The 20,442-nt window shown below is 47.0% G+C and overlaps 1 protein-coding gene across 1 annotated transcript in view; it reads left to right on the plus strand.

Moving 5' to 3' along the window:
• Positions 1 to 20,442, plus strand: part of LOC115080267 (zinc finger protein 845-like) — a 177,384-nt gene that overhangs the window by 67,137 nt on the left and 89,805 nt on the right. The window contains exons 11-16 of the mRNA XM_029584421.1: positions 1,017 to 1,143; positions 6,063 to 6,176; positions 6,479 to 6,592; positions 7,444 to 7,521; positions 13,799 to 13,907; positions 14,168 to 14,896. Coding sequence (XP_029440281.1) covers positions 1,017 to 1,143; positions 6,063 to 6,176; positions 6,479 to 6,592; positions 7,444 to 7,521; positions 13,799 to 13,907; positions 14,168 to 14,896 — 1,271 coding nt within the window. The remainder of the gene's footprint in view (positions 1 to 1,016; positions 1,144 to 6,062; positions 6,177 to 6,478; positions 6,593 to 7,443; positions 7,522 to 13,798; positions 13,908 to 14,167; positions 14,897 to 20,442) is intronic.

Raw genomic sequence — 20,442 nt, forward strand, 5'->3', positions numbered from 1 at the left:
CATTGGTTATTGGCATCTTTCTGCTTTGATATTGATTATACTGAAGGGGTCGCAGGTGGCACACCGGTATGTCTAGGGGGTGCCTTTTCAGTTTTTCTCTGACTCCATCTGCTGGAAGGGAGGCATAACCCAGCAGTCTGGATTGAACCTTGGTACTACAGGAACGAAAATTAGCAGGTAAGAACCAATTTTCCTTTGCTGACCCCAGTAGGATTTCCAGTTTGTCCCTGTTTCTAAGATGGAGATGGAAACTTTGAGTCCGTGTGAGCTTGTGATGGCTGTGAGGAGCGTGAGATTATATATTGAAGAGGATGATAGCGGAGAACCTTGGGGTTTGCTCCATTTCAGGGGCTGAGCTTTTGAGGTATTTGTGCTCTGGGTTATTACTTGGGCTCTGCCAGAACTGCCCAGCTCTTCTGCTAACCAAGCCAAGGCGGGGAGGGAGTGACAGCCTTCAAGCCCGGGACTCCAGGATTCAGGAGAGGGAAGGAGAGAGGGCACTGATGGATGAAGCTGTGCGAGGGGAGGGATAGTGGGGATGAGGAGATGAGGTCAGGTTGTCCTTGGGGAGGGAGAAGGAGGCAGTGCAATGGCCACCAACATTACCTCAAGAAATACCCATGAAACGCGGGTATGGAGAGAGCTCCCCACCCCGTCAGCCTCTGGATGGGACTCCCTCCCCTTGCTCTTCAACCTCTGGGGGTCCTGCTCTGGCCGTTGTACTCTAAGCCCCATGTCCCCAAGCTCTGGCCCTCCATCCAGCCTTCCAGATTTCCAGTGTTTGTCGGGGGTCAGGCAGGATGTGCAACACAAGGAATATTTAAGGGCCGGATTTTAAAAACCATTTACACACTTAATATAGGGTTTTCCACCTGTAAATGTTCTTGGCAGGTGGCTTTTAAAAATTGCTACTATTTATGCCATTGCATTGTCCGTAGGATCCTCACGTGTAAGGGCACTTTATGCACATAAATGGCTTTTTAAAATACCTGAGGGTGTCCTGTTTGCTGTTCCAGGCATCGGTCACGTTCAGGGACGTCGCTGCTTATTTCTGGGAAGTGGAGTGGGACATTCTGGGAGAATGGCAGAAGGAGCTGTACAAGAAGGTCATCGAGGAGATTCACGGCGTCCTCATGTCCCGGGGTAAATCTGCCTTTTCTATCATCTCTCACCCATACACACACTGCAGGATGGCTGCTGCCACTTTATCAGGGCTGGAATAATCCCAGGTGCCAGGTCCCTTAGGCACATATAATATAAAGTCTGGCTTCTGATCTCATGCCAAGTCCAACAGGAGCTGCTGTGGCTCCCCAGGGCCCAGTGAGAGACACCTCTGCTGCAGGCCCGGCAAGAGATGCTGCTCTGTGCTGGAAGATAAATCTTTTATATGTTAAAGTAGACCAGCTGGAGTCTGTCTCTCCTTTCTCTACAACTAAAGCTGGCACAGAGGAACAGGAGGGAGGATTTACTCTTCTGATTCCAGCTTAAGAACATAAGAACATGCCATACTGGGTCAGATCAAGGGTCCATCAAGCCCATCATCCCGTTTCCAACAGTGGCCAATCTAGGCCATAAGAACCTGGCAAGTACCCAAAAACTAAGTCTATTCCATGTTACCGTTGCTAGTAATAGCAGTGGCTATTTTCTAAGTCAACTTAATTAATAGCAGGTAATGGACTTCTCCTCCAAGAACTTATCCAATCCTTTTTTAAACATAGCTACAGCTATACTAACTGCACTAACCACATCCTCTGGCAACAAATTCCAGAGTTTAATTGTGTGTTGAGTGAAAAAGAACTTTCTCCGATTAGTTTTAAATGTGCCACACGCTAACTTCATGGAGTGCCCCCTAGTCCTTCTATTATCCGAAAGGGTAAATAACCGATTCACATTTACCCGTTCTAGACCTCTCATGATTTTAAACACCTCTATCATATCCCTCCTCAGCCATCTCTTCTCCAAGCTGAAAAGTGCACGAAGCTCATACGTTAGCTCTGCACTAGTGTAAAGATGCTATAAGGGGTTCTCTGTGGAGACAGAAGAGTTGGAGGTCATGAAGAAGCAGAAAGGTAATAGCAGCATAAGAAGATGGAACTGCTCAGACATCTGTAATTAGGCAAGGCTGTTAGGATTTGAAATATGTCAAATGTTAAATTTTGCTCCTATCTTCTGGGCTCAGCTTACAAGAATGCGGTATTATTGGCATATGTGAGATAAGAGAATAGTACTAACCATATTATGCAAATATAGAAACTAACCCATTGGTGTGCAGGTCTGGAGGAGGTTATGTATACAACCTATTGCCCAGCTTCAGATGAGCGAGCTCCACCTATACCTTACCATGCTAGGCTGTTCTGCATTGCTCCATAAGATATCTTACTAATAAAGATTTTCCTTGCTGACGGTCAGTATTCAGAGTTTATTCTAGCACTTCCCCACTGTGGTAACCAGATGTCACAGATCAAATATCACCACAGTATTGTTACATTGAAGGCACCAATGCAATTGCATGAAATATACAAAATATTTAGAGTGTATTTATTCATTGTTAATGGTTTTCTATTAAAATATATTTTGTAAATACAATACAAAATATATAATCATCCCCCTAAGCATGAGTGCTACCCAATCCACCCCCACCCCCCAACTAAAAACTTTACTAATCCCAACTAGGACCCTAGTTTTGTGCTAAGGAAAAGTTTCTTTTTATTTGAAGATATAATCTATCATCAGATTTAAAGGCATACTGATGGGGGTCTTCTATGGCCCCTTCGGTTGCCCTTCTGTACATTGACCGATACGAACGTCAACATATTTATGGATCTGAGTTTTGGAAATATATAATCACTTGGAAAAGGTGAATCGATGTTGCCCTGTGCATTTGGCTTGGTCCATTTAATTTATTACAAGAGTTTGTACAGTGGATTAATACTCTAGATCCAGATCTTCAGTTTAGTTAACAGTGCCATCAGGAACATAGAGCATTTTTGGATTTGCGGGTTTACAAAAGTCAGGGTTCTTTCTGTGCTCCTATATTTAGATCTCCTGCAAAGGTTTCAGATTGGAGGTTACGTGAGGTCTTGCATTAAGGAAAATATAAAAGGGGCGCTTTACGCAAATCTTGCTAATCTTGCTCGCCACCATTGGTCTGTTTGAAGCCGTGAGTCTTATGTTTAAGGAAATACCGGTGTTTGGGATGAGAGAGAATCGTTCGTTGCGAGACCGTGTAACTGCTTCACGTCTTCCAGTATTAGATTTAAGTACCATGGAGACAAACTGGACAAGTTCGGTGTGGGTCCCGTTCAGCATGCTCTTGTGTTTTTGAACTCAACGCACTTTTTTTGTAGAATCTCAACGGCGAGAATGTAGACTTCCGGCAGGATAGGATTGTCGGTCATCCCAAGCGATGTATGTGATTTTTGTGATCTTGCAGTAGTCGGGTATATATTGGGTCAGAACCAGGATTGTACGGGGAAGGAGGGGGCTCCGCTGGGAGGTCATTGGAGGTTAAAAGGAGCACAGGGTAGAAGAACGAAGGTTCTTTGTGATTTCTCGGGTGACTTTTAGGAGAGCTGGCAACGTCTCTAAAGTATTGACACAGGAGGACAGAGTTCATCTCATGGGAACCAGTGGGCTCAAACCAAGACATCGAGCGGAGCATACTAAATATTGTCAATTATATTGAAAACTAGTCGTTAAGCCCGTTAAAACGGGCGAGATTCCATCGTTCAGACCGGCACGGTTAGAGCCGCTCTGTTCTCCACAACTTCCCTTTTCCTTCCATCCCCTCCCACCCCCTCCACAACCCCTTCCCTCACCCTCAGCCCTCCTCCACTCACTTTTTCTCTTCTTCAGAACTTCTTACCCTTCCCACTTGTTCAGTCATAGCCTCTTCCCTTTTCCTTCCCCACTCATCTTCCCTTTCCTTCCCCTTCTCCCCTCTCCCTCAGCCCTCCTCCACTCCCTCTTTTTCTCTACTCCACTTTACCCTTCCCACTTACTCACATCCTCTTCCTTCCATCCCTTCTCATCTTCCCTTTCCTTCCCCTCCCACCTCAACCCTCCTCCACTCCCTTTTTCTGTATTCCACTTTACCCTCCCCATTTACTCACATCCTCTTCCTTTCCCTCCCACCTCCTCCACAACCCCTTCCCTCTCCCAGCCCTCCTCCACCACTCTTTTTTCTCTTCTCCAGAACTTTTTACCCTTCCCACTTGTTCAGTCATATCCTCTTCCCTTTTCCTTCCCCTCTCACCTTCCCTTCCCTTTCCTTCCCCTTCTCCCCTCTCCCTCAGCCCTCCTCCACTCCCTTTTTCTGTATTGCACAACTTTACCCTCCCCACTTACATCCTCTTCCTTCCCCTTCCCCTTCCTCCACAACCCTGTTCCTCTCCCTCAGCCCTCCTCCACTCCCTCTTCTTCTCTCTGACCCGCCCGACACTTAACCGCCGCCGTTGCTCCTCCATTGGAGGTCTCCGGGGGAGGTCTCTCTCTCTCGCGCGGGGAGAGGCGGCGGCGGCACAGACACAGAAATGGGAGGTATCCGGGGATCTCTCTCGCGCGCGCTGCTCCACCGGGCTCGGTGATGAGGCGCGCGCGAGAGATAGACTCCCGGCGACCTCCCATTTCTGTATCTGTGCCGCCGCCGCCGCCGCTGCTTCTCCCCGCACGCAAGAGAGAGAGATCCCCCCGGAGACCTTCTGTGCTGCCGCCGCCGCTGCTCCTTCTCACCGCTTCCATGACAGCCGTCCGCTGGGCTCCCCTCTGACCGACGTGCTCTCGCGCATGCGCAGTAGAGCTGCTCTCTACTGCGCATTTGCGGCACGTCGGTCCAAGCCCATTTATATGGTAGATAATACATTTAAATGCATCTTATGTGAGTTTGGGCAATGATTACGGTATAGTGGTGAAATTGTACTTTGGGCAGAGTGCATCATGTTTTTAATGGCTTGGACCTCTCCCCTGAAGACTAACTGCAGTCATCAAAACTCGGGTCCTCGTTGAGATTAGTGACGTTTTCAGTGGGCGGTGTCTGTGTGTGTGGCTGGGGTAGCACTCGTGCTTGTGGGGATGTTTATATATCAGAGATTGTATTAACAATGACTTTCTATTAAAATATGTTTTGTAAACAATGAAGAAAAGAAAATTCAAATATTCTATATATTTTTTGCGGCACCAAATATCCTCTCTCTCCCTCTCAGTCCCTCTCACTGGCATCTAGATAGGAAAACCCAAGTCCTGGAATACAAAGATAACTCTTTCTCAGACACTCCTGATAAGAAGCTGGACACCCCTTCTCCAGGAGGGCACAGGCTGGCAGAGAGCACTGGCACCTGCTATGCCTCCAGCTAGGAGGGTCAGGAATAGAAATGACTGCACCAGAAACCCTCCAAGGTTTAACCTTAATCAAGTGCTAGCCTGCAAGGGTCTCTTCTCACCAAGCTCTGTCACACAAATACCCAAAGATGCGCACGCGTGCACACACACACACGGACACACACACATACACACACACACACATACACACACAGATACACACACACACACACAGACACACACACAGATATAGACAGACACACACACAGACACACACACACAGACATAGACAGACACACGCACACAGACACACACACACGGACACACACACAGATATAGACACACAGACACAGACACACACACACACAAACACACACACAGACACAGACACACGTCTGCATCAGAACAGTGAACAGATAAAAGCTCCAAGGCCTGCACAAGTACAATTTATAAGTAATTTTGCTATCTTTACTGGCAGGTTATTCAATTCTTAATCCCGATGTTGTATTCAAGATTAAGAAGGAAGATGAGAAATATTTCCCTCAGCACTGGGAGCTGGAGGGGAAAGAAACCATGAAGGACCCCAGCATCAGTAAGTAAATGTTCTGGATTTAAAGGGCTCTGCATTTTCAGATCACAGGAGATGGGGCATTAACATCAAACATTTGGAGACTTCAAATCCATTTCCTAATATAATATTAGCAGGTCCTGGGTGACTCCTAGACTCGTTTGTTTTCTCATCCCAGGCCTTCCGATTGTAACGTCTGTGTTCTCACTGAGCGTTAAACAAGAGGAAGATCTGCCCTTCCTGGATCCTCCTGAATCAGAGACGACTGAAGGGATTCACCCTCCTGTAACAGGCAAGTACCACTCCCTGCCCTCGCCTTGTATTCTCCCCTCCTCTTCCCTCTGGATTTCCATACGACTGAGCTAACACACAGGCCCCTCCCTCGTTTCTTGTACCTGTTGCTCCCCATCTGCCTTTACCACCGCCCTCTGTGTCCGTCCTAAATCTGTGTAAATTTGCTGATTGGTTGGATGCTGCTGCTGCCTCTGTCAGGAGGGGACTCCAGGCATCCACCACCCTGTCAGTAAAGAAATATTCTCTCACGTTTCCTCTGCACATTCCTCCGTCATCTTCATATCCTGTCCTCTTCTCCAGGAGTCTCCTTTCCACCTTCCCTCGCCCTCCTGTCTAAGAATTCCTTGGCTTTGGTGCCTTCTAGTGACATCTCCCGCCCTGCCTCATATAATTATAATGAAGCGGAGGAGCCAGGTAGAATCAGATTTCTGAAATCTGGCAGCTGGATGAAAAACATCTGGTTTTATCAAAAATACTCTTTGAGGTAGAAATGTTCAGCATGTTTTGGCAATAGCCGTAACCACACCAGATTATTTTGTAGATCCTGAGGAGTGAAGTCGCCCACTTCGGTGTTAAAATGATCAGGAGTCTGTTAGAATGGATTTCTGATGATGATCAGCACAGCAGCACCCTCCTTTCTTAGTGCTGCACTGCTGGCAGTGTCTATGAACACAGCATAATCCTGAGCTCACTTGCACTGATAATACAGGCTCTGGGGTAACTTTTCTACATATTGTAACCATCTTTTTCCATAACAGGCTCCCCCAGTGTCACCCCTGACAATTTAATCTGATTTAAGCAAGAAGGACGTGGGACTGAGCCCCCGAGATCTGAGGACAGAGGGAACCTGAGCATCCCTGGCGCCTGTGAGGAGCTGCATGAAGCAGGCGCTGAAGCTTGGATTAAAGGTACTGCTGGGCCGATCCAAACATTGCTGAGACACGAGGCCTCCTCTGGACCAGACACAGCGAGGAGGAGGCGTTAAATCATGTCCCTGACCTCTGACCTTTCTTGTGTGGAGAATTTGTTTGCTCTCTTTCCATTCCTTCTGCTTTTCTCTTTCCTTTCTTCTCCCTCTCTCTCATCTTCCCCCACCATTTCCCTCCCCCCTCTCTTGTCCCATTTCTACCTCCTCTTCTCCTCTTTCCTGTCTTTTACTCTGCATTTCTCTCTTTTCTTGGGTCAGGGTCCAAGACTGGTTAAAGGCTGAAGATGTTTTCCCATTTCTCTAATAGGCAGCTGAGGTCACAGTCCTGACCCCACAGCAGAGATCCTGAAAATGGAGGATCCTCCTGTCAGCGACCAGCAGGAGGGAGGAGAGGAGGAGGCTGAGACCAAGAGCGGTGAGCAGAACATTAATTTATCATAAAATATGGGCTATGGAGAATGTTAAAATTTACATGTAGAGGGGAATCTTATTACTGGCTCTCAGTTAAATTCTCATTACTGAGTCATTAGAGTTCAGTTGCTTTAAGCTGACAGGACTGAGGTTCAGGGACCCGGGTTCTGAATGAATCCCAGGTCTCCAGCAGGGCGTGGCAGAGCTTTTGGTGAGGGACTGCAATCAGTGCAGAGACTGGAGGTGAGGATGAGAGGCACAGAACCAGCAGGATGAGGTCAGACGTGGTCTGTTCCCCTCTGTTCATGTGCTATTGCCCACCTGTACCTAGAACATAAGAACATAAGAAAATGCCATCCTGGGTCAGACCAAGGGTCCATCAAGCCCAACATCCTGTTTCCAACAGTGGCCAATCCCGTCCATAAGAACCTGGCAAGTACCCAAAAACTAAGTCTATTCCATGTAACCATTGCTAATGTCAGTGGCTATTCTCTAAGTGAACTTAATAGCAGGTAATGGACTTCTCCTCCAAGAACTTATCCAATTCTTTTTTAAACACAGCTATACTAACTACACTGACTAGAGATGTGAATCGTGTCATCGATCGTCTTAACGATCGATTTCGGATGGGAGGGGGAGGGAATCGTATTGTCGCCGTTTGGAAGTTTAAATTATTGTGAAAATCGTTAAAATCGTGAACCGGCACACTAAAACACCCTAAAACCCACCCCGACCCTTTCAAATATATCCCCCACCCTTCCGAACCCCCCCAAAATGCCTTAAATTACCTGGGGGTCCAGCGGGGGTCAGGAACGACCTCCTGCAATCGAATCGTGTTGTCTTCAGCCGGCGCCATTTTGCGCTGCCATTTTACAAAATGGCGCCGGCCATAGACCAACACGATTCGACTGCAGGAGGTCGTTCCGGACCCCCGCTGGACTTTTGGCAAGTCTTGTGGGGGTCAGGAGGCCCCCCCAAGCTGGCCAAAAGTACCTGGGGGTCCAGCGGGGGTCCGGGAGCGATCTGCTGCCGCGATCGCTCCCGGACCCCCAGGGACTTTTGGCCAGCTTGGTGGGGGCCTCCTGACCCCCACAAGACTTGCCAAAAGTCCAGCGGGGGTCCGGAGCGACCTCCTGCAGTCGATCTCCTGCCGGCGCCATTTTCCGTACTGAAAAACGATTCGCGGCAGGAGATCGCTCCCGGACCCCCAGGGACTTTTGGCCAGCTTGGTGGGGGCCTCCTGACCCCCACAAGACTTGCCAAAAGTCCAGCGGGGGTCCGGAGCAACCTCCTGCAGTCGATCTGCTGCCGCGAATTGCGATTCGCGGCAGCAGATCGCTCCCGGACCCCCAGGGACTTTTGGCCAGCTTGGTGGGGGCCTCCTGACCCCCACAAGACATGCCAAAAGTCCAGCGGGGGTCCGGAGTGTCCTCCTGCAGTCGATCTCCTGCCGGCGCCATTTTCCGTACGGAAAAACGATTCGCGGCAGGAGATCGCTCCCAGACCCCCGCTGGACCCCCAGGTACTTTTGGCCAGCTTGGGGGGCCTCCTGACCCCCACAAGACTTGCCAAAAGTCCAGCGGGGGTCCTGAACGACCTCCTGCAGTCGAATCGTGTTGGTTTATGTCCGGTGCCATTTGCGCCGCCATTTTGTAAAATGGCAGTGCAAAATGGCGCCAGGCTGAAGACAACACGATTCGATTGCAGGAGGTCGTTCCGGACCCCCGCTGGACCCCCAGGTAATTTAAGGCATTTTGGGGGGGTTCGGGAGGGTGGGGGATTTATTTGAAAGGGTCGGGGTGGGTTTTAGGGTATTTTAGTGTGCCGGTTTTCCCGCCCTCCCCCTTCCCCTCCCCCTTCCCCCGATTTACGATTTTTTGACGATAAATCGGGGGAATTGTTATTGTATCGTGGCTCTAACGATTTTTAACGATTTAAAATATATCGGACGTTATTTTAAATCGTCAAAAAACGATTCACATCCCTAACACTGACCACACCCTCTGGTAACAAATTCCTGAGTTTAATTGTGCGTTGAGTAAAAAAGAACTTTCTCCGATTAGTTTTAAATGTGCCCCATGCTAACTTCATGGAGTGCCCCCTAGTCTTTCTACTATCCGAAAGAGTAAATAACCGATTCACATCTACCCGTTCTAGACCTCTCATGATTTTAAACACCTCTATCATATCCCCCCTCAGTCGTCTCTTCTCCAGGCTGAAAAGTCCTAACCTCTTTAGTCTTTCCTCGTAAGGAAGTAGTTCCATTCCCCTTATCATTTTGGTAGCCCTTCTCTGTACCTTCTCCATCGCAATTATATCTTTTTTGAGATGCGGCGACCAGAATTGTACACAGTATTCAAGGTGTGGTCTCACCATGGAGCGATACAGAGGCATTATGACATTTTCCGTTTTATTCACCATTCCCTTTCTAATAATTCCCAACATTCTGTTTGCTTTTTTGATTGCCGCAGCACACTGAACCGACGATTTCAATGTGTTATCCACTATGACACCTAGATCTCTTTCTTGGGTTGTAGCACCTAATATGGAACCCAACATTGTGTAATTATACATGGGTTATTTTTCCCTATATGCATCACCTTGCACTTATCCACATTAAATTTCATCTGCCATTTGGATGCCCAATTTTCCAGTCTCACAAGGTCTTCCTGCAATTTATCACAATCTGCTTGTGATTTAACTACTCTGAACAATTTAGTGTCATCTGCAAATATGATTATCTCACTCGTCGTATTTCTTTCCAGATCATTTATAAATATATTGAAAAGTAAGGGTCCCAATACAGATCCCTGAGGCACTCCACTGTCCACTCCCTTCCACTGAGAAAATTGTCCATTTAATCCTACTCTCTGTTTCCTGTCTTTTAGCCAGTTTGCAATCCACGAAAGGACATCGCCACCTATCCCATGACTTTTTACTTTTCCTAGAAGCCTCTCATGAGGAACTTTGTCAAACGCCTTCTGAAAATCCAAGTATACTACATCTACCAGTTCACCTTTATCCACATGTTTATTAACTCCTTCAAGCAGCACCATGTTTATTAACTCCTACAAGCAGCACCAGGCTCTATTATATATGATAGGGATCCATAGCCACTCTAATGCCATTCAGTGATTAGATGGAGCTATCTCCCTTTCCAGTAAGTACCCAGATCAGTCCAGGCTCCTGGATTTTGCCTCCCTGCCAGCAGATGGAGACAGAGAGAGTCTCACTGACACTGTACATAACCCAGTGTGCCATCTGCACTCCCTCGGTATTTCTCTGTCTACAGCAGATGGAAGATGGTGCAAAACCTGCAGTGAAAAAAAAAATAGGTAAGAGAAGCAGAGGATAGAAAAAATATAAATCTGCATGAAATAGAGGAATTGAAGCTGGGGGAATGTGAAGGTGGCCCCTCGTGCTGAGCAGGCTGCGTGCTCAGCGGGGATGCAGAGCTCACCACCGGCGACTGAGACTTCTGGGAGTTGAGTCTTGCTGCCCAGCCGCTAATGCCGGGATGCATGTTTCCGTGGTCGGGGGACACTAAGGGTCTGGCGGCGTCATGGTGGACTCGCTCACTGCAAACAGATTTTTTTTTTTACAAATTGTTTTAATCCCAAAAAAAGAAAAAAGACAGAAGAGCACAGAGAGCCTCTGTACTCAGTCCTGCCGGTGGCGGGAGCAGGAGGTCACCTCTCCGATTTAAATATTGCCTCGCCATTTTGCTAGATCCCGCTGAGATTGGGAGCACAGGGTCGCCCGGCGGCAGGCAGAGCGTTTGGGCCGCTGATGGCGGGAAGGGGAGCCCGCCGCCCCGGGACGGTTCCTTCGTGCTAAGCACAGGCCTGGATGGTTGCAGCGGCATTGCAGGGCGGGGGGACACGCAGGCGGTTTAATTTAGAAGCGGACGCTCTTTGGAGCAGGGAGAGGAGGCCGGCGGCGTCGAGGCGAGCGGGGGTGATGTCCAGGGGGTTTTTCCCACTTACGGTCATGGCAGGGGGGGAGGGGGATAGCGGGAAGCCTTGAGGGGGCGAGAAGTTGCACAGGGACCATGACAGAGGCTCCTGTTATAATAATCGCGCCCCGATGCACGCAGGATCTATGGGGCAGGCTTAGCGTCTCTCGTTCTAGCCTGTGGGAGGAAGATAGATCCATCCCCGCCTCTCTCAGTCCCTCTCTCTCCTGGTAAGGTTCAGGGCAGTGGTCCAGCAGCCATTTTTTAATGTCTTGGGCGATGGGCAGATCCTACCGATCTCTCCGACGGGGGTGAAGGTATTGGGGCACAGCGGATCATTTCTGAGGGAAATTCTAAGGGGGGCTGGCTTTGATGGACTCCCCCCCCTTCCATGCTATTAGAGCGTTTCTACTGCGCGCCCCGCTCGGGAGATTGTTTGGTGCCGTTTTCAGGGAGGGAGGGGGTGGCGAGTCACCTGATAGAGCCGGGGCACTTATCTCTCACCCAAAGAGACAGGGCTGCTGGGTTCTAAGCCCTGGTGGGTGTCGCGGGTGTTATTTGTTTTTTTTGCTCCCTGAGTTGGCGGTGCAATGGCTTGGGGGGGAGCTCTGCTCTTGGAAAGGGGGCAGCCTTTCCCGTGAGTTCGGGCTGTGATTTTTGGTGACAGTTTAAGGTTCTGGCTTTGGACTGGCCATTTTCGTCTAGGGTTTACGGATCTGGTCAGCTTGGCCATAGGCAGCCCTGCTGGGGCTCGCTCATCTGTCTCCTCTTCTGCACCAGCGCTCGATATTAATGGATCAGGCTGCTCGGTTTTTGAGAGGAGATGGCTGTGGTGGAAGGGATGTTCCGAAACAATCATTACCACCTTGTTGCAGGCCTGGCAAACTTCCACATCTTTAGCGTATGTGCGAGTTTGGAGAATCTTCAAGGTCTGGTGTACATCTTTTCCAGTATCCGATTTAACTTCGCCATAGCTTTGCCACCCCTACTCAAGCTACAGTACTGAACATTTTTACTTCCTTCCTGAGGTTTTGGCCTTTATCTCTCTGAGGGCGCAGGTAGCAACTTTGAGCTGTCTCCAAGGCAAGGTACAGGGTTATTCTCTGTCAACACATCGGGGATGTCCTACCTTTCCTTCAGGGAGCAAAGCGTTTGCATCCGTCGGTGAGGAAAGGCTTGGAATCTTAATCTGGGGTTTACAGGACTGAGTGAGGCTCTGTTTGAATCACTGAGGGGGGCGCCCTTCAAAGACTTGACTTTTACGTTGGTTTTCCTGATGGCTGTTTCTTCAGCCAGGAGGATTTCGGAGCTCCAGGCTTCATCACGCCGAGATCTGTTTCTGCAGACTTCTGAGTGGAGAGTGTGGTCACGCACGGTGACTTCTTTTTCGGCATTCCATCTTAATTACACTGCGGATCTTCCAACCTTTCTAGGTTTGGATTCCTCCGCATCTCATGCAAGTGGCCTTCGGCCCTTGGACGGAGACATTTATTGTTGGGGTATCTGAAAGTTACTAATGAGTTTCGTAGATCAGATCACCCTTTTTGTTCTGGGGAATGTTTCACAGAGGGAGTGTCAGGCTTCTAAGACTACATTTGTGCGTTGGCTTAAGGAGGCAGTTGGTTCATGCAGGTGCCTGGAGGTCTGAGGGCTCACTCAAAGCGTTCTCAGGCAACCTCTTGGGCTGAGGCTCAGAAGGTATCTCCGCAGGAGATTTGCAGGGAGACTGCTTGGTAGCTGCTGCACACATTCACCAGACTCTGTCGCTTGGATGTCGGGGCTCCGGCTTCCATGTGCTTTGGTGAGAGTTTTCTGCGAGTGGAATCTCCAGGTCCCACCCAAGTTAAGGGGAGCTTAGGTACATCCCAGGAGTCTGGACTGATCCGGGATATGAACAGGAAAGGAAAATTGGTTCTTACCTTCTAATGTTTGTTTCTATAGTACCACAGATCAGGCCAGAGAGTCGCCCATTGAGGGTGGGAGAGTGGGCCACTCGTTATGATTTTGTATGTAGTGCAGTGTTAATATTTCTCCATGTTGTCTGTTTACTCTTTCGGGAGATTATTGTTAAAAGGGTTTTTTTTAGTATGGTTATCATCTTGGCTTGGGTACAGATCAATTCTGAGGGACGGCAGGTTGCACCTCGAGTTATGTACAGTGTCAGTGAGACTCACTCTCTGTCTCCATCTGCTGGCAGGGAGGCAAAACCCAGGAGTCTACAGTACTACAGTAACAAAAATTAACAAGTAAGAATCAATTTTCTTATAAATGTCTCTCTCCATTGCTGTAAATTTAATGATCATATATTCTGATTTTTATCCACCAGAAGATGGAATCAGGAATAATAGTGAGAGGCAGAGAATGTGTGATGGGCAGCAGACAGAGGAATGGAAAGAGAGAGACCCCTCCAGAGACAGCCCAGGACCTTCAGCTGAGTATGCAGGAGGAATCAGTAGAATAAAATCACCCAGGGGGAAAGAAGTAGGTACTGAAGGAGAAAAAAGAAGCCCTAAGAAAACAAAAATTACAGCACATGGAAAAGTTCACCTAAAAAAGAAACCATTAAAATGCACTCAGTCTGAAAAGTACTTTTTCTTCAGAGCTGAGCTGCACCAACATGGAATAATTCACTCAGCAGAGAGACCATTTCAGGGCCCTGAGTGTGAGGAAAGGTTACTAAGCAATCAAACTTCAGAGAACAAGAAAAATTTCATAGACAAGACAAACCTTTAAAGTGTTCTGAATGTGACAAATGTTTCACTAAGCTATCTAAACTTAAAACCCACAAGAGAGTTCACACAGGAGAGAAGCCATTTAAATGTTCTGAGTGTGATAAATGTTTCTTACAGATGTCTGATCTTAAAATACACCACAGAATCCACACAGGTGAGAAACCATTTAAATGTTTTGATTGTGGTAAATGTTTCGCTCGTTGTTCTAGTCTTAATGACCACAAAAAACTTCATACAGGTGAGAAACCAGTTAAATGTTCTGAATGTGGTAAATGCTTCACTCAGCAATCTAAACTTGAAAGCCACAAGAGAGTTCATACAGGTGAGAAACCATTTAAATGTTCTGAATGTGGTAAATGTTTTAGTCTGAAATCTGTTCTAAGGAGACATGAAAGAATCCATACAGGTACAAAACCATTTAAATGTTCCGAATGTGGTAAATGTTTTACTCAGCAATATAAACTTACAGAACACAAAAGAATGCACACGGGCGAGAAACCATTTAAATGTTCTGAATGTGATAAATGTTTCTTACATAAATTTGATCTTAAAATCCACCGCAGAATCCACACTTGTGAGAAACCATTTAAATGTTTTCAGTGTGATAAATGTTTTGCTTATAAATCTAGTCTTAATAACCACAAAAGAGTTCATACAAATGAGAAACCATTTAACTATTCTGAATGTGATATGTTTCATTAAAAAAGTGTCTCTAACTACATCAAACAATCCACACAGGTGCAAAATCATTTACATGTTTTGACTATGGTAAATATTTGTCATATCTGCTCTAAGCAAATATAAAAGAATCTACACTAGCATAATTCAAAGGAATTTCCAAGCACCTTGATATGTTTCCTGTGAATATTACACCCAATGACCTTCAGAAGGAGGTGTACTTTGGCATAATGTGTGTACTAACAAGGGCATTAGCTGTGAATTGGAGAGAGACTGAGATCATTCCTAACCTAACCTGGTTTATGAATGAGGTTGATTCCCATCAAGGTCTGTACAAAATAAACCCATTTAGAGAAACTGCCCCCTACAACAGAATAATTCGCTATAATCCCTCCTGAATCTATCCACTCAATGTAACACTGCTGGAGTCAAAGCTGCTTGTTATGATTATTTAATAAAGTATTTTTAATAAAATAAGGACCAATCTATCTCTTTATTCAGTCCTCTAGTTATGATGGTATCTCAGTTGTAAATGAACTGTTGTTCCACTCTAAAAGTTGTGCATCAAAGTCTCCACCTCTTGGTGATGGATGTAGCTGAATGAGCCCTGCCTTTTTGATTTCCTCTGCTGTATGTGATGCTGTTATCCAATGGTGCCTCTGTTCTTTGGCGGTGAATACAGCTCATTTGTGTCTGAATTCGTGTATGATACATCCTAATAGGAAAAACGATGTATATTAATCCACAAAGGCACCATAGGGCATATATGACACCTTCAGATGTACAGGATAAGTGCTGTCGATACTTAAAAGGTTTACGCTGAGGTAACCTCAGTTGGGGTCCTTGGGTGATCCTATCACACTCATTATAGTGGCCACATGTATTGTCCCGGTGATTGGTTATCGGGGGTGGTTTGACCTTGCTCTTGATAAGATGAATGTACAACTATGGCACGGAGGTTTTTGGCTGTAGTCATTGGAAAAATAGGAGACTGTTGAAAAATCAAATGTGTACTTGAAACATGACTTTCTTAATGTTTTTCCTGAGCCGTTGAATGGGCCAAGTGAATCCCAGCTGCCAAATCTTTGACCACTCTTCAAGCCTCCTTAAATCACGTCTCATTCTCTCTACTCCTTCCGGCGTGTCCATGCTGTTGCAGATCTTAGCATCATCCGCAAATAGACAAACTTTACCTTCCATCCCTTCCACAATGTCGCTAACAAAGATATTGAACAGGACCGGTCTCAACACCGATCCCTGTGGCACTCCACTTATTGCCATTCTCTCTTCAGAGCAGGTTTCATTTACCATTACACGCTGTCTTCTATCCTTCAACCAGTTTGTAATCCACATCACCACTTTGGCACTCACTCCCAAGCTTCTCAATTTATTCACAAGCCTTCTCTGTGGGACTGTATCAAAAGCATTGCTGAAATCCAAGCAAATCATATCGAGTGCTCTTACTTCTCCAGTTCTCTAGTCACTCAAAAAAAATCAATAAAATTAGTCAGCAGGACCTTCTCCTGGTGAATCCATGCTGCCTCGGGTCCCGCAACCGACCCCATTGTAGATAGTTCATTATCCTTTCCTGCAGCAGAGTCTCCATTAATTTCCCTACCACGGAGGTGAGGCTAACCAGTCTTTAGTCTCCAGCCTCCTCTCTGCTACATTTCTTTCATAAATCTGCTATAACACCCACAAAATAATCATTTATATGTGTGAATGCAACAAATGTTTCAGTTGGAAATCTGTTCAGACACAAGACAAAATAATCCAATATACTACAGAACAGCAAATCAAAAACACTCTAAAGAATCAGATCAGCAAACAAGGAAGGATGATTTTCAGAAACACAAATTCACTGGGAAGTACAGAGAATTACTTCAGCAGCCCCATGTGGATCAAGATTTGACACAGCAGTGGTTGAGGAGAGGTGAATTCAGACCGATGGATGAGAGATTGGTAATTGCAGCACAGAATAATGGAGTACGGACAAGATGATTTATAGTCGGCATAGAAAAGTCAGGTAAACTGGAGCAATGCAGATTCTGCAGAACAGAACTGGAAGCGGTCAGACATCTCTACTCGGGATGTGAAATCAGCCTGTACACAGAGAGGCACAATAAGGTGGCAGGGCTTATTCATTGGAAGCTGTGTAAACATTATAACATCAACGTACAAAGAAACACTGGGAAACAACCCTAATAGAATAGAAGAGCAAAGAAGTGATCACGTGGGATGTTCCTATTCCCACAGACAGGAAGTTCGATGCACTACGATGGGGCTTTAGTTACACAGTCAGATTATGGGACAGCTCTAGTTTTCAGTTTTTATGACATTTTATTATTGCTGTTTGTATGCTTTATTTATGTGTTTGTGTTGTTTTTGTTGGATTACTGTGAATGTTTTTATTATGTGACCCATTGGAGAAATTACTTACCTATAATTTCATTTTCCTTTAGTATAGATGTGTTACGATCCCCCCTGTTGCTGCGCTACAGGAGGTATCTTACCTTCCTCCCGGAGGCCGCTTTGAAGCCAGGGCCTCTCCTGTGCACCATCCGGGACTTGCTCCAGGGCCTGGGAGGCCTAGCGGTTCCTGAGGCCTGCCTGTGGCTTGCATGCATGCGTTTGGACTTCCTGTTTGGCGACGCCCTTCTCCTAGGGGCCGGCCCGCAGCTCTCTACCCCACTTATAGGGCCAGCGAGGGACGGTCCTGGCAAACTCCTCCCAGGGAGTTGCCTACAACCTCCAGTATATAAGGACTTTCTTGTCACTTGCAACTTGCCTTCGGATCGGGCTCTACAGTTGCCTGTAATCTTCTCCTCGATCCAGGTCATCCGTGGTCTTGCCTGTGTTGATGGTGCCTTGTCCTATTTTGATGTCTGTTCCAGTCCGTGCTTTGATGTCTGTTCCTGAAGCCGCCTGATCCTGTTCCAGTTCCGGTTGTTCTGCCCTATGTTCTCGTCTGGCTCCTGAGCCTTCTGGCCTGTTGGGCCCTGGTGTGGCCAACAGGAGGGATTCGTCCCCCGGGCTCTTGAGCTTCTGTTCCTGCCAGCCAATGGGGCTTCGGATGTCATTGGTCCCGGCATCGGAGTTCCTTCTCGACTGGACCTTTCCTGGTGCTCTCCCGTTCTCAGCGTGGTCCGCGACCAGCCTTCCTGGGCTGAGTAGGGCGCGTATGGGACGGGGTGGTCCGCGACTCAGTCCCGTGGGTGGGCTGAGTAGGGCGCCCTCAGGGACAGTGCCCATGTCTCCTTCCAGCCCTCATCTTCGATGTCTGCACCTGCCTTTGTCTACGATGTCTGCACCTGCCTTGTCTACGATGTCTTCAGTGTAAAGGACTCTGTCTGCCCTCGCCTCTGTCCAGCCTGCCGCCCATTGCCGTACCCAGCGGCAGGTCCGAAAGGGCCGGGAACAGTCGGAGGACCGTTCATCAATCAACTTCCCAGTGTTGGTTGCCATGGGCGTGCAGGTCCGGCTGAGGGTCAGACTCCATTTCTTACTCCCTGCTTTTGTACCCGCCTGGCTCACCATGCCTGCCCAGCTCACCTCCCACGGTGTGGCTTGGGGCTCCTCCTTGAGTCCTGCCGTGGCCCAAGGGCTCACCACCCGCTCGAGACAACCGCGCTCCGCGTGCGCTCGTAACAAGATGGATGGACTCAGGACCAATGCGTTATGCTCCCCTGCCAGCAGATGGAAACAGACCAAGCTGATATCTGCGCAGATACTTACGCGATCCAGCGCGTGCCGAAACCTCCCGCTGCGTAACTTTGCTTCTGCTATGGATGCCATGTAAATTAAAAAACGAGGCATATCTGCAGGGTTTGAAGGGTTGGGAATAACTGGGGGGGGGAGGGGAAATGAAGCATTTAAACTAGGGGGGGTTTGGTGAAGTTAGTTGCTAACTGGGCGAACTGGGGATGAACAGGTTTTACTGGCAATGCTATTGGCACGCGTCCCATTTAAAATCCCCCTCCCCCCACCTACGCGGTAGAAGTTGTTGGATTTGCACGCACACGTGCACATGTACGTACAGCGAGACTGTTTTATAACATGCGCACATGTGCGTGTTATAAAATGGCCATGTCCCTGGGCGTGGGCTGACGAATGGGCACACGTGCGCCGGTAGGAAAGTTACCGTCCCAACGTTTAATGTTTGCTCTGCATCTTGCAGCATGAAAATTATAAAAAATTAAAAAAAAATGTGGATAGAAAACCTGAATTACAGAGCAGAAATAGCATGCATTGAATGACCAAAGGACATAAATATATATTGAAGTACTTAAAATAACATGTATTTATGTATTTATTTAAAGCTTTTTTTATACCGAAGTTTGCAGAGCATCTCATCGGTTTGCATGTAACATGTGAGGCAGCAGAATATCAGAATACTAACTGTGCAGTCCATAAAACAGGAAACAAGAAACATCTTGCAACATAATGAAAAATAAAATAACATAATATATTATAGTGAAAAGCTATATAGCATGGTGGAGTTGGAAAAGATAAATAATATTATATGGAATAACAAATAATATTTATTGTTTAATATTAACATTTATAGCTGTTATGGACCAGACAACCCAAGCAATGCCTGACAGTTTTTGATAATATACTATATCTATATATCTATACATACTGCATACAGTATATAAGGTTAGAGACAGTTGATATAACGATCTCTATATGATCCCAGTACTATAGATAGATATGCATATATATAGACAGAGATTATATAGTGATTGTTATAGAAGAAGATTAAAAAGCATTGGTTCCAATACAGATCCTTGGGGCACTGAACTATTTACCGTTCTTCATTGAGAGAATTGACCAATTAGTCTTACTCTCTGTTTCCTGTCTTTGAACCAGTTCATACTCCACAATAGTGATGTAACCACAGGTGGATCGGGGTGGTCTGTGGCCCACCCCCTTAGGGCTCAGGCTTACTCACAGGCCGATACAGTACAGTGTGCATCCAACCCCCCCCCCCCCCGAAACTAATAGCACCCGCAATATACAAATGCATGTTGATGGCCCTATTAGTTATTCCCGTGCGAATCAGTAAGTAAAATGTGCAGCCAAGCCGCACATTTTACTTTCAGAAATTAGCGCCTATCCAAAAGTTAAAAATAATTAAAAATTTAAAAAAAAAACATTTTAAATCGGCCTGCGGCTCGCGGGTTGAAAACCAGACGCTCAATTTTGCCGGTTTCCGAACCTGTGGCTGTCAGTGGGTTTGAGAACCGACACCGGCAAAATTGAGCGTCAGCTGTCAAATTCTCTGACAGCCACCGCTCCTGTCAAAAAAGAGGCACTAGGGACACACTAGTGTCCCTAGCGCCTCTTTTTACCGCGGGCCCTATTTGAATATTTTTTTTTAACTGAATCGCGCGCACAGGATCTCCCGCGACTTTTACTGTATCGGCCTGATAATTAGGACTGCCGACACATGGAGAAGAGGTCTGCAGGATGAACCGGGAATAGGCTGTGAGTTACGGCCCAGCTCCAGCATCAGGCCTGGGTCCTGGGCCTCCTAGATGAGGAAGTGATATGCTGA

This window comes from Rhinatrema bivittatum, chromosome 19 (genome assembly GCF_901001135.1).
Source record: "Rhinatrema bivittatum chromosome 19, aRhiBiv1.1, whole genome shotgun sequence".
Classification (NCBI taxonomy): Eukaryota; Metazoa; Chordata; class Amphibia; order Gymnophiona; family Rhinatrematidae; genus Rhinatrema; species Rhinatrema bivittatum.